Below are 14,288 nucleotides of genomic sequence, written 5' to 3' on the forward strand. Positions count from 1 at the left end.
AGGGCTAAGTGAGCCACATGGTTTCGAATCACAAGTGTCCGTAGAGCTAAAATGTCACCATGGATAAATGAAAGTGTGGGAACATAGCTGGTGGAAATACAGGGTCTTTCCACTCAGCCCCGGTTGTCAGCACATGTTTGAAACAGCCCACCCTTTGGGCTTAATGCAGCTGGAGGGTTTCATCTCTGACCTGTGGCCAGATCTCCCGAATAACTCTAGAAACTTGGCCTCCCCCCATCAAGCCAAAGCAGAAGAGTTAATAGGACTCGCTGATTTATCCTGGCCGCCATAATCAAATTCAGAGCCAAGGCACAGCCAGCCCTGAGGAGGTTTCTTGATGTTCCCTCAGCTCCTAATAACATTGCCTCCTTCTTCCTCTCCATTTACCACATGCCATTTGGTCAAATTAGAACTTGAACTCAGAAAAGCAGATGCCTTCCTTTAGATAACATCCAAAAAATTCTCTTGTGGGAGGAAGGAAAGATGGGTTTGTCTCCTTAGATCTACGCACAAAGCAGCCACTTCTGGTACATGACTTACTACAAATTAATGGCCAGTGTGAGGTGATTCTCCTTCATCCTTGTGGCCTGGGCAGCCTTATCGGGGGGGTGGGGTACGGAAGGGGATGTCCACCTCATGTCTTTCCTGAGGATTTGGTTACTTGCTCAAGGTCTCCTGATTAATGGCTACAGGCTCCTCCAGGCGACACTGGTGTCCTGGTTCTGTGTGCAGTTACAGAGCGCCCAGATATTTGCTAGCAAGGGTGTTGGATGGCCCACCCCCAATCCTAACCCTGTGGAGGTAACTTCTGGTTCTCTGTTGCCTACTTAAATTTTTTAAAGTTTATTCTTTTTTATTAGGGAAAATCCCAAACATTCAAAAACAAAAAGTGGAAAGAATTGTCCAGGGAACACCAGTATGCCTACTGTTATGGGCTGCCTTGTAACTCCCACCTCCCCTAAAATGCATATATTAGAGTCCCAACCCCCATTACCTCAGCATGTGACTGTATTTGGAGATAGGCCTTTAGAGAGGTGACTAAGGTTAAGTGAGGCCATAGCAGTGGCTCTGGTCCAATCTGACTGGTGTCCTTATAAGAAGAGGAGATCTGGACACACAAAGAGACACCGGGGATGCTTAAAAAGAGCAAAGGCCATGTGAGGACACAGGGAGAAGGTAGCCTTCTGCAAGCCAAGGAGAGAAGCCTTGGAAGAAACCAAACCTTCTGATACCTTTGTCTTGGATGTCTAGCTTCCCAAACTGTGAAAAATGTATTTCTGTTATTTCAGCTGCCCAGGTACTTTGCTATGGCAGCCCTAGCAAACAAATACGCCCAGCACATAGATTCTGCCGTCGTTATCATTTTGCTATATTTACTCTATCCTCTGTTTATCCACCTTATTTTATCCGATGAATTTCAAAATGAGTTGCAGATCCCTTGCCCACCTTGAAGAGTAAACTCTTCAACAGAGAAAGTAAATGCACACATGACCGAACCCTCTCTGAGGCCAGGATAGTCAGGGAGGTCGGATTGCGTTTGCCAACCAGGAAACTAGGACCCGAAGATGAGTGATCATGAGGTTTGGTTAGAAAGACATGGGACTGGGTGTTGGAAACGCCTCCAAGCCCAGCTGGCTGGGACACACCTGCGTTTGTCTGAGGTTCCCTGCTCATTCTTGCCGGCTGGTGAGGGTGTGGGGCAAGGTCACCACTTGGTGCTGGTCACCTCCAGAACTCTCCAGCGTCAGACATCTGGATTCAGCTGATGTCTTCAATTCAAGACATCTGGCCAACTTCCTACCAGCTGTGTGAGACGTCGGGCACATCCTTAGATCTTGACCATCGTCTGGAGACGAGGCTGATGGTTGATATCACCGCGTGCAGTGGCTGTGGGGACCAGGGAAGGTACCGAATGCTCACGAATGTTCCTGTGGCTGGCGCTTCACCCCCTGTTGGGGTAATGCCACCTGCTGTGACAAACAAACGCCAACATGTCCGTGACTTTGTCTAGTCAAAATTCATTTTCTGCTCGCCCAAGAGTCCAGTGGCCCTCGTTGGGAGTGGCCGGCCTCCTCACTGGCATCCAGAGATGCAGGCCCTTTCCGTCCTGGCTCCAGCATCACCCAGGGCTGGAGTCTTCTGCATCCAGGCAGAACCATCGGTGGGAAGAGTCATGTAGCCACGTGCCCCAGCTACCCTCACTGCGGGGGAGCTGGGCAGTGCCACTGCTTCTCAGGGATAGCTCTGGCCTATGGGGTGGCAGGGAGCACACATTCTGGGGGAGTCCAAGCCTTCTCCTCACAGCCTCAACTCTGAGGAGGTGCTGGGATGTAAAGTCGGAAGCTGGGGGTTAAGAGTAAAGAGAGCCAGCCACCAGGGAAGGGCCAGGTCGGAGGGCAGCCGCCTGGCCCACAAGAGCAGGGAAAGCAGCAGGAACGGGGAGGGCAGTCTGACGGGGAGCCATCCCCGGGGCTGGGGAAGTGGCCACCAGTGGCCACCTTCTCCCAGGGCTGCACGAGAGTCCTGTTGAACTCTGACCCCAGTCCCAGCCGTGTGGCCTGGACCAATCTGAAATTTACAGATTTCTCCTCTGTAAATCGAGGGTAATCGTACTCTGAGGATTCAGTGCGATAATGCGTGGGATGTGCTGAGTCTGGTGTTGTCATCGTTTCATGGTAGGGGGATCTTGCTAAAGCCACTTAACAGGATTCTCGCTGAAGGCAGGCCAGGTGATAAGGTATCAGGGGTAGGGGAGATGAGGAATTTGATCAGATATCAAGGGTGAACGGATCTCAAGGGTGGCGATTCTCTCTAAACCAACTTAGCAGGCTTCTTGCTAAAACTGGACTCAGCAAGGAAGCCCAAGGTGGGGGCCTGGTTCAGAGCCTGACCAAAGTTTGGTCAAGGAGAGTGTGTCTGGCAGTGAGAAGACAGACCCCAGGTCCTCCAGCCTACTTCTGGGGAGTCTGAGTCCTTGGGAAGGGTGCCGAGTTAGCCAGGCCACACAGCCTCTCTGGGCAGCAGGGGTGGGAGACGTGGCCAGGGGAAGATGCAAAGCAGACTCCACTTTGGGAGGCTCATCAGGAAACAGGCCTGCATGTGGCAGCAGTGGGGACAGGGGTGCTGGCCTGGTGCCTGGGAGGCAGTATTCCAGAAAGGTCTTCTGGCCTGGGTGATGAATCCCAGAGCTGCGATTAAGACAAAATACTGTGAATATGACACCTGCTGACAGCTGCAGGAAGGCCCCAGAAACTTTTACTATGAATTAGATTTTGCAGGCAGCTCTGCCGGGTGAGCTAGTGCTTGGGCCAACAAGAGGCTGTGTCGAGGGCAAGGATTGCTCTCCAGGGAAGAAGAGAGGAGAGTCTCAGGAACCATCTCCTCTGGGAGAAGCCGGGGCTGGAATGGGCTTAGAGCGCATCCGGTCCAACGCTCCCATTTACATTTAGGAAAACCAACCCCCAGCACGGATGTGAGTTCTCCAAGGTCGCACCGCAAGTTACTGGCCACACAGCACTGGAGGCCAGGACTCCTGATCTCAAGCTGGCACGCTTGGCTGAGGGGCAGTTAGGCAGTGAGCACATCTCCAGGCATTGGACTTAAGGAAATTCAACTGCTAGTGCCTGGAGAGACAGAGACAGAGAATGAGACCAAGTTAGAGACAGCAAGACAGAGAGAGAATGGGATCGAGGCAGGAAAGAGAGTCGCAGAGGGAGGGAGACAGAAAGAGACGTTGGTGAGCCTGAGACATTAGGTTGGGAGTAGAGACACGGGCACCTGCAGGGCTGGACAGGACCTCAGTGATCCTCTAGTCAGCCACCTTCATTCTGACAGTCATGACACAAAGTATAGCTGAGTGGTTTACTTGTGTAAACCTTTCGAGGAGAAGTTCTATGTGGAATGGTAAAAAAATAAATGCTTCAGGTGCTTAAAATGGCAAAACTTCCGTCTCTAAGGGTTTTTGAAATGACGCTTGAAAAATTGAAGAGCTGCAGGAGCAGGCCCTGGCACCAGGGGATCTGGGTAAATGTGACGCAGAAGACCTTTCTGCCCTGGGCTGGGTTTCAGGACTCCGTGCCCTCTGTGCTGTCTTCCCTGATGTTTCTGCAAACAGAGGGAGATGCTCCAGAGAAGGAGCAGAGCCTAACCCTCTCCTCCCTCGTTCCTCCCATCACGGTACCAGCAGATATATATACAGTTTTTAATATTTATTTATTTATTTAGGCTGCACTGGGTCTTAGTTGTGGCATGCAGGATCTTTTAGCCACAGCATGAGGACTTCTTAGTTGAGGCATGTGAACTCTTAGTTGCAGCATTTAGTTGTGGCATGCATGTGGTATCTAGTTCCCCAAGCAGGGCTCGAACCCAGGCCCTCTGCATTGGGAGTGTGGAGTCTTACCCACTGGACCACCAGGGAAGTTCCCCAGCAGATCTTCTCAACTTTCAAAGCACAGCTCAAATGCCACCTCTTCCAGGAAGCTTTCCCTGATTTCTCACTTGTATCCCCTGCCCCAACTGGTACCCATCACTTCTTGTAAATCCCTCCAGACACCCCAGTGCCATGTTAGCCGCTTTTATTTTTCCACCTCGTACAAGTTATCTATGAAAATGTTGATAAAAGAGCCCCTATTCTGTGCTAGGAACTCCAAAAGCCTTGCTCTAATCCTTACAACGAATGACCTATGTGAGTTTCGCCATACCCACTCGACAGGAGAGTGAGTAAGTTCCTCACGTTCAGATAGCCAGTAAGTGGCAAAAGCAGGGCTGCAGCCCAAGTTTGCCTGACTCTAGGGCTTGTACTCTTTCCACAACACTGACTGAGACGTTCCGAGGGCAGGGACTGTGTCTAGTCATTGTGTCTTGCAGGCATTTGGCACTCACTGTGTATTTCTGAATGAATGAAACAGCAGATGAATGAATGAATACAAGAAGTATCCTTTCTTTTGAAGGTTGTAGCTCAGTGGTCAGCAAACTACAGCCTGGGAGCCAAATCCAGCTTGCCTCCTATTTTTGTAAATAAAGTTTCATTGCAACACAGCCACACGCGTTCCTTCCTGTGTTGTCTATGCTGCTTTCGTGCACCATGGCAGAGTTGCCTTGCAGTAGAGGCCATGAGGCCCGTAGAGCCTAAAACACTATCTGGCCCTTTCCAGGAAAAGTTTGCCAACTCCTGCCATAGCTCATGGTCCTTACTAAGCTGGTTAAAACAGAAGTGCTTACTGCTTTTATGATCTAGAATATTCTGTGTGTTTGTACGCATGCTTGTGCATTGGGTGCCTATAAAGTGTCAGGTTTCCACGTGTATCTGGTATATGTCACTTAATCATTTTACAGGGAAGCTTCATCTAAAAGTTTGCCTCATGGGCCCTTTGGAAATATATATATAAATACATATTTAAAAAATTAAGTTTAGCTTTGTTGCCAGCACTGGCATAGATGTGGTGACCTTCCCTGGAGTGGAGGCAGGCAGACTCCCCCCCACCCCACGCCCACGGAGGCTGGGGTGACAGTGAGGATGGCCCTGTGAGGCTTGCCAGAGTGCAAAGCAGTCTGTTTCACGGGTTACCCTCCGTTTCCCCTCTGCTGCTGGGGCATCAGTATCCTGGGCTCCAGCCCCACCTCCTCCCCTGGGCTCTCCCTGGGGAACCCTTCCTCTCCAAAGCCACCCCCAGTGCATCGTCCTGAGAGGCCAGAGCTCTGCCTCCCGTTCCTGCTCCCAGGAGCTCAGGACTGGCCTCCGGACCCCTGGCATCTGGGGCAGAAGCGACACCAAAGCAGGGATTGTCCGACTCCCACCCCAAATGCCCAGCAGGCCAGGCGCTGGGAGCGCTGGGGGCGTGACAAATCTCAGCCAGCCTCCAGCGGGTGTCCCCCAGCCAGTCCTCCGGGGCCTTGCCTGCGATGACGGGGCCATCCCTCAGCCTCGCTCATCTGCTCACCATTTCAGGACTGCTCTGTTACTCAGCTTGCTGCTTGGGTGAGTTGCGTGAGTGTGTGTGTGTTTGTTGTTTTGGAGAAAAGACTCTTGGAAAGCAAACTTGTTCTGGAGGTTTCAGCAGCCTTTAAATTTTAAACTCCTCCGCTGGTGTTGGAATTGCAACGTAAAGGGGCTTGACATTGGAGTGGATGGGGATCTTGGCACACGTGCGTGTGTGTGTGTGTGTTTGTGTGTGTGTGCCTCTCTTGTGACCTTAAGTGGCAGGCTGGCAGCGGCTGCTCCCTTGGCTTTGAAGTAGCATGGTGTTCTGTGGTCTGGGGCCACCCTGGCACCGGGTGGCCAAGACACTCTCCATCTCTCTCCAGGCTGGCTGGCAGCTCCAGGCTGGGTCATGCAGCTCACCGTCATCCCAGGGGCAAATGTCTTCTCTGTAGGCTGTGTCCTCACCTGCCTCTCAGGCCTGCTCAGTCAAATCGCAAGACAGCAAACTCCTAACATGGTTTTTCAGAGACGTTCAAATACCTTCAGGCTCTAGGATCAGAATATTTTTCTCAAGGTGTATGTGGTATGAGTGGGGTTGGTGTGAAGAAAGTTGTAAGGTGCAGCCTTCTCTGGAATCTGTGAATCGGGGAAAACCAGGCAAACTGCCGCTGGTCAGGGTGAGAACTTGGTTGTAGCTGAGCCATCTGACTCACGGTCAGAATCCTTAGCGATGCCACGAGCGTGTGCCCTCACCTCTCCTCTCCTCGGGCTCTTGGGAGCGCAAGTTCCAACAGGCAGGGGAGGCCCAGAGCGGAGTGGGCGGAAGTAATGAGCCCTAGCAGCTTTGGAGCAGTTAGTGCATGACTGCACCTGTAATTTTCCCAACCTGCAAGGGCAGGATGTGTGTGTCACGTCTTTCCTTTGCTGCCTTCTAATGACACATTTGCTTGATTTGAGGGGTTGCTGCTTGATGCAATAAAAGGGGGCAGAAACAGAAAAGGCTGTCTCTAGTGCCCTACTGATGGGCTGGGCTGGTGAGTGAGAGACCCAGCTGGACACAGTGGTGATCCTGGGGTCATATGTGTAAAAAAAGGACTTTGGAGGTGGCTTGGGCCAAATTCCTTGTGGTGCAGATGGGGAGCCTCAGGTTGAAGAAGGGAGTCGTGCCAGGGCCCATGGTCACTTGTACCTGGACTCACACTTTGATCCAAGTCCCTATGTTTCCAAGAGTAGGTCGGAGTGAATCACTTTCCAAGGATATGCACCAGACTCAAGTGCAAGGGCAAAAACAGCATCAACAACAGCAAAAAGAAAAAAACCCCAAATGTTTGCCGAAAGCCTGCATTACACTCAACATTGTTTCTACCTGTGATGTGGCCCTGCAGTGGCCACGCACAAAATGGCTTTGGTGTCTGTAAGTCGGGGGGGCAGTCCCGAAACTCCACGGGGGTTGGCATTTCCAAGGCAGCTGCCTGGGGCTGAGCCACGTGGGGCACCCAGGTTTCTGCAGGCGCCATGTACAGACACACACACAGGATTGTTTCCATTACAACAGAGCCTCTGGGGCTTTCCAGGCTGGACCCGAGCTCAGACACGATTCCACAGAGGCAGCCTAGTCCGGAGAGACCCGCAGGCCACTCAGATGACACCAAAATAGACATGTGAAGGCCTGTTTTAGTGATTGGGAGGAAGAGGCGAGGGGAAGCTGTTCCCAAACATGTCCACCTGATGGAAATATTCTGAGCTGGAATGAGCTGGAAATAAACTAGACGGTGCTAAAAACAAACCTCTCCAGGGAGCTGGGGGGCAGGCAGAAATAGATGGTCCTCCCCTGCTGAAGATGAAGTGGGGGGAGGGGGAGGGGACAGAGGGAGGGGGAGGGGTGGACAATGCAGTAGCTTCGGCAGGAGCAGCTGGTAGTGTGTCTTCCCTAAGGGAGCTCCAGCCTCCAGGAGGGAGTGAAGGAGGGACGGCTCTAAGGGGCCAGGGTCTTTCATCAGTGGAGGCTGCAGAGGGTGCGGACTGCAGGAAGCACCGAGGCCCTATATGGTCTGGAAACAGGGGCGATGAGCAGTGCGCCTTCGGCACGCAAACCTGCTGCCCCCCAGGTGCCCCTGGCTGGGAGAGGCCGTGCGGAGAACCACAGCTCAGCCCTTGCTGAGGCCCAACCGAGGCGGAGGAGAGGCTGCAACTGGGGCCGGGGAAGGGCTCTGGAGAGCTGCCCGCCTCTAGAGAGCTGCAGCAGCTTACACTCTAGGAGAGAAACAGGAGAGGAGTGCCATTGCTGCTGACGTCAAGTCTTGTAAAAACACAGCGACCTGGCTGCCTGCCCTCCAGTTCGGCTGCGGCTCCTCTTCTTGGACACAAACAACCTCACAGAACGACAGCCAACGGGGCCACTCTGTGACTGTGATGGATCAAGATAAAAACAAGGCTACTCTGTCACCATGCCAGACACGGACACAACAACACTATCCCCCAGCCAGCGGGCCCTCTGTCGTTGCTCACGTGGGTAACCGTGCTGCAGCTTTATGCCCACAGCTCCTGTCTCTTCTTCTTCTGGATGAGAATTAAGATGTAGCCACAGGACTTCCCTGGTGGTCCAGTGGTTAAGAATCTGCCTGCCAATGCAGGGGACATGGGTTCGAGCCCTGGTCCGGGAAGATCCCACATGCTGCAGAGCAACTAAGCCCGCGAGCCACAACTACTGAGCCCGAGTGCTGCAACTACTGAAACCCACGCACCCAGAGCCTGTGCTCTGCAACAAGAGAAGCCAGTGCAATGAGAAGCCCGCGTACTGCAACAAAGAGTAGCCCCTGCTCACCGCAACTAGAGAAAGCCCATGTGCAGCAACGAAGACCCAACACAGCCAAACAAACAAATAAATAAATAAATTTATTTTTAAAAGAAAAAAGATGAAGTCATAGACTAACCCTCATGTCCTGACAGCAGCCAGTCCAGAGCAAGGCCAGACTTGGCTTCCCCATAAGCTCCCGCCAGCATCACGTAGCAAAAGCCCAACTCCTAGAATAAATCCTTTCTCACGGCCTCTTACCGAGATGCCGATGGGTCCCCGAGTGTGCGTCCTCCCTCATGGCAATGAGGCACTTTCTATCTCAGGTGGTTGTTCCAGGAACACCCCTGGCCTTCTTCTTAGCTCCCAATCTTTATTTCCACACACATGCAGTCATAGTGTCCAGATCAACAGGAAGGACTCTGGAACCAGAGTTCAAATCCTGGCTCTGTCGCTTACTAGTTGTATGACCTTGGGCAAGTTGCTTCACCTCTTTGCCTCAGCTACCAGATCTGTAAAATGGGGATGATGATCATGGTAATAATAGTACTTAACTCTCAGGGTTTTTCTGAGGATTAGGTGAATTTATATGTGTGAAGCATTTAAATGGTGCCTGGCATGTAGTAAATTTTAAAAATTAATTCAGCAAACATTTTCGGAATATCCAGTGTATGCCAGGTGCTGTGCTAGAGCCTATGGATCAAAACTGACGCCCGTCCTCACAGAGAGCACAAGGAAACACCCCATGGATAAGAGCTAACATGGGGTAAACCTGGAGAAAGCATAGCAGGATCCCTTCACCTTGGCCTGGGAATCAAGGAAAGCTTCTTGGTGGAGGGTGAACCTGACAGTTCTTGCTGTAGAGTAAGAGTCTCCAGGACGGGGCTGGGTGTGGGAGGGCAGAGTGGGCCCTGAGCAGAGGGCGTGGCAGCTGCCTACAGGCAGGGGCACATTTAGGCACTGCTCTGCCCCCACAAGGCCTAGTCCAGTGCCTGGCAAAGCACAAGCACAGATGAACAAATGTCTCACTCTAAAACTGGAAGCTTTCCTCACAAACCGTGCCTTCTCTGACTATTCTATCTTAGACTCGGACCACTGTTGCCCCAGGTGCCCTGCAACATCAAAATCACCCTGATCCTTCCTCCTCTTTCACCCCTGCAGTGCACTGACTCCCAGTCTCTTTCTCCCCAGGATGTTTGTGTGGCCCCTTCCTTCCGGCCCTCACTGCTTCCATACCACCGCAGGCCCTGAGAGGATATCTCCACACCCGGCCTGCAGCCTGCTTGCTGCCTGCCATTCTCTGAGCTCTCCTTGCCCACCTTGCCTCTACACCGTCTTTCCCAGCACCGTGTTGATCCTATTACTCCTTCACTCAGCACCTTCTGTGGCTCCCTACTACATTTTTTAAAAAATTTATGTTAACCCTCTTATCTATTTATTTATTTTTGGTTGCATTAGGTCTTCATTGCTGTGCATGGGCTTTCTCTAGTTGCGGCGAGCGGGGGCTACTCTTCGTTGCGGTGCGCGGGCTTCTCATTGTGGTGGCTTCTCTTGTTGCAGAGCACAGGCTCTAGAGCGCAGGCTCAGTAGTTGTGGCTCACGGGCTTAGCTGCTCCGCGGCATGTGGGATCTTCCCGGACCAGGGCTTGAACCCATGTCCCCTGCATCGGCAGGTGGATTCTTAACCACTGTGCCACCAGGGAAGCCCCCCTACTACATTTTGAATAAAGCCTAAACCCTTTGGTGGGGGATCCAAAACTGCACGATCTAGCCCCAAACTAACTTTCCAGCTCTTCTTTCCAGAACCTCCTCTCCCATTAGACCTACACCTTAAAACTTCTTGCTTCTGTGCTCTATTTAACTTATTTAGAAGGTCTGCCTGCCCTTGCTCCCTTCCAGAGACCCTTCTGCCATAGCCTCAGTGGAGCTGGCAACACACTGAGATGCTGCTGAAGACTGGGCCTGGTCCTGGGCGGGTCTGCACAGCCACCCCAGGGACCTGTCACTTGGCTGGAAAAAATGTGTAGGGCCATCAGAGTCCCCGTCATGGATATTTGAAACAAGAGCCACAAAGGGATGTTCCAGGCAAAACAGATGCTGGAGGTAAAAGATTTGAGGTGAGACTGGGTCAGCCACCATGCAGTGATGGGGGAGTAAAGATGCAAAAAAAGACAGGGTGGGTCAGCCTGTGGCAGTTAGTGCCCATCTTGCTCTCATAAAATAAAGGCAGAGCCACCTGAGTGAGGATGACACCAGTAAGCAGAGCCGGGAGGTCGGGAGAGATGATTCCTGCTGATGTCATTGAATTCCAGGTACAGCCCTGCCAGAAACCATCTGCCTGAGGACTTCTTAGTTACGGCCAGCAAGATGGCAGAGTAGAAGGACGTGAGCTCACCCCTTCTCACAAAAACACTGAAATCACAACTGAACAGCCATTGACAAAAAAAACCGCTGGAACCTACCAAAAAAGGTACCCTACATCCAAAGACAAAGAAGAAGCCACAACAAGGTGGTAAGAGGGATGCAATCACAATAAAATCAAATCCCATACCCACTGGGTGGGCGACCCACAAACTGGAGAACAACTATACCACAGCGGTTCTCCCACAGCAGTGAAAGTTCTGAGCCCCACGTCCGGCTTCCCAGCCTGGGGGTCTGGCAATGGGAGGAGGAGCCCCCAGAGAATCTGGCTCTGAAGGCCAATGGGATTTGATTTCAGGAGTTCCACAGGACTGGGGGAAATGGAAACTCCACTCTTGGAGGGCACACGAGGTCACGTGTCCGCCAGGACCCAGGGGAAAAAGCAGTGACCTCATAAGAGACTGGGACAGACCTACCTGCTAGTATTGGAGGGTCTCCTGTGGAGGTGGGGGGCAGCTGTGGCTCACTGTGGGGACAAAGACACTGGAAGCAGCAGCTCTGGCATGTACTCATTGGCGTGAACCCTCCTGGAGGCTGCCACTTCCTCCCCAAGACCTAGCCCCACCCAACAGCCTATAGGCCCCAGTGCTGGGATGCCTCAGGCCAGACAACCAACAGGGTGAGAACACAGCCCCACCCATCAGCAGACAGGCTGCTTAAAGTCTTCCTGAGCACAGCCCTGCCCACCAGAGGGACAAGACCCAGCTCCACCCACCAGTGGGCAGGAGCCAGCCCCTCGCATCAGGAACCCTGCACAAGCCTCTTGGATAGCCTTGTCCACCAGCAGGCAGACAGCAGAAGCAAGAAGAACTACAATCCGTGAGCCTGCAGAGCAGAAACCATAATCACAAAAAGTCAGACAGAATGAAACAGCAGAGGAATATGTCCCAGATGAAGGAAGAAGATAAAGCCCCAGAAGAACAAATAAGTAAGTGGAGACAGGCAATCTGCCAGAAAAAGAAGTCAGAGTAACGATAGTGAAGATGATCCAAGATCTCAGAAAAAGAATGGAGGCACAGACTGAGAAGATGCAAGCAATGTTTAACAAAGACCTAGAAGAACTAAAGAACAAACAGAGATGAACAATGCAATAACTGAAATGAAAAATACACTAAGAGAAATCAATAGCAGAGTAACTGAGGCAGAAGAACGGATAAGTGAGCTGCAAGACAGAATCGCGGAAATCACTGCCACAGAACAGAATAAAGGAAGAAAGAACGAAAAGAAATGAAGACAGTCTAAGAGACCTCTGGGAGAAATCAATAGCAGAGTAACTGAGGCAGAAGAACGGATAAGTGAGCTGCAAGACAGAATCGCGGAAATCACTGCCACAGAACAGAATAAAGGAAGATAGAACGAAAAGAAATGAAGACAGTCTAAGAGACCTCTGGGACAACATTAAATGCACCAACATTTGCATTATAGGGGTCCCAGAAGGGGAAGAGAGAGAGAAAAGACCTGAGAAAATATTTGAAGAGTAATAGCTGAAAACTTCCCTAACATGGGACAGGAAACAGTCACCCAAGTCCAGGAAGCACAGAGAGTCCCAGGCAGGATAAACCCAAGGAGGTACATGCCAAGACACATAGTAGTCAAACTGACAAAAATTAAAGACCAAGAAAGAATATTAAAAGCAATAAGGGAAAAGCAACAGATAACATACAAGGGAACTCCCATAAGGTTATCAGCTGATTTCTCAGCAGAAGCTCTGCAGGTCAGGAGGGAGGGGCACAATATATTTAAAGTGATGAAAGGCTAGGACCTACAACCAAGAATTCTCTATTCAGCAAGGCTCTCATTCAGATTCGACGGAGAAATCAAAAGCTTTACAGGCAAGCAAAAGCTAAGAGAATTCACCACCACCAGATCAGCTTTGCACCAAATGCTAAATGAACTTCTCTAAGCGGAAAAGGAAATGCCATGACTAGAAACAAGAAAATTACAAATGGAAAAGCTCACCAGTAAAGGCAAACATAAAGTAAAAGAAGGAAATCATCTGTGCAAAAATATGCTATCAAAACCAGCAATCGTGAGAAGGGAGAGTACAAATGCAGGATACTGGAAATGCATTTGAAATTAAAAGACCAGCAACTTAAAACAATCTTGTTTATATACAGACTGCTATATCAAAACCTCATGGGAACTGCAAACCAAAAATCTACAGTAGATACGCACACAAAAAGGAATCCAAACACAACAGTAAAGTTAGTAGTCAAGTCACAAGAGAAGAGAACAAAAGAGGAAGGGAAGGAAAAGGACCTGCAAAAACAAATCCAAAACAATTAAGAAAATGGCACTAGGAACGTACGTATCGATAATTACCTTAAATGTAAATGGATTATATGCTCCAATCAAAAGACATAGATAGACTGGCTGAATGGATACAAAAACAAGACCTGTATATATGCTGTCTACAAGAGACCCACTTCAGATCTAGGGACACATACAGACTGAAAGTGAGGGGATGGAAAAAGGTATTCCATGCAAATGGAAATCAAAAGAAAGCTGGAATAGCAATACTTATATCAGACAAAATAGACTTTAAAATAAAGACTGTTACAAGAGACAAAGAAGGACACTGCATAATGATCAAGGGATCAATCCAAGAAGATATAACAATTGTAAATATATATGCACCCAACACACGAGCACCTCAAAATATAAGGCAGATACTAACAGCCATAAAATGAGAAATCAATAGTAACACAATAATAGTGGGGGACTTTAACACCCCACTTTCATCGATGGACAGATCATCCAGACAGAAGATCAATAAGGAAACATAGGCCTTAAATGACACATTAGACCAGCTGGACCTGATTGATATTTATTGAGCCCTCTACCCAGAAGCCACAGAATACACATTCTTCTCAAGTGCACATGAAACATTCTCCAGGATTGATCACATGCTGGGCCACAAAGGAAGCCTTGGTAAATTTAAGAAAATTGAAATCATATCAAGCATCTTTTCTGACCACAACACTATGAGATTAGAAATCAGCTACAAGAAAAAAACTGTAAAAAACACAAACACGTGGAGGCTAAACAATATGCTGCTGAACAACCAATTGATCACCGAAGAAATCAAAGGGGAAATTAAAAAAAGACAGGGTGAACAGATGCACAGAAGGAAGCATAAGAGAGGAGAGGGGG

General features: G+C 50.2%; 1 protein-coding gene across 2 annotated transcripts in view; it reads left to right on the forward strand.

Moving 5' to 3' along the window:
- COLQ (collagen like tail subunit of asymmetric acetylcholinesterase) overlaps window positions 1–14,288 on the forward strand; it is a 64,484-nt gene that overhangs the window by 14,554 nt on the left and 35,642 nt on the right. The window contains exon 1 of one of the 2 annotated variants that reach the window (XM_024747724.1): window positions 5,902–5,977. The exons of the other annotated variant lie outside the window; for it this stretch is intronic. Within the exon in view, the coding sequence (XP_024603492.1) occupies window positions 5,902–5,977 (76 nt within the window). Of the gene's footprint in view, window positions 1–5,901; window positions 5,978–14,288 lie in introns of those variants that run through there. 2 annotated transcript variants of the gene reach the window in all.

This window comes from Neophocaena asiaeorientalis, unplaced genomic scaffold (assembly GCF_003031525.2).
Source record: "Neophocaena asiaeorientalis asiaeorientalis breed wild unplaced genomic scaffold, Neophocaena_asiaeorientalis_V1.1 scaffold33, whole genome shotgun sequence".
NCBI lineage: Eukaryota > Metazoa > Chordata > Mammalia > Artiodactyla > Phocoenidae > Neophocaena > Neophocaena asiaeorientalis.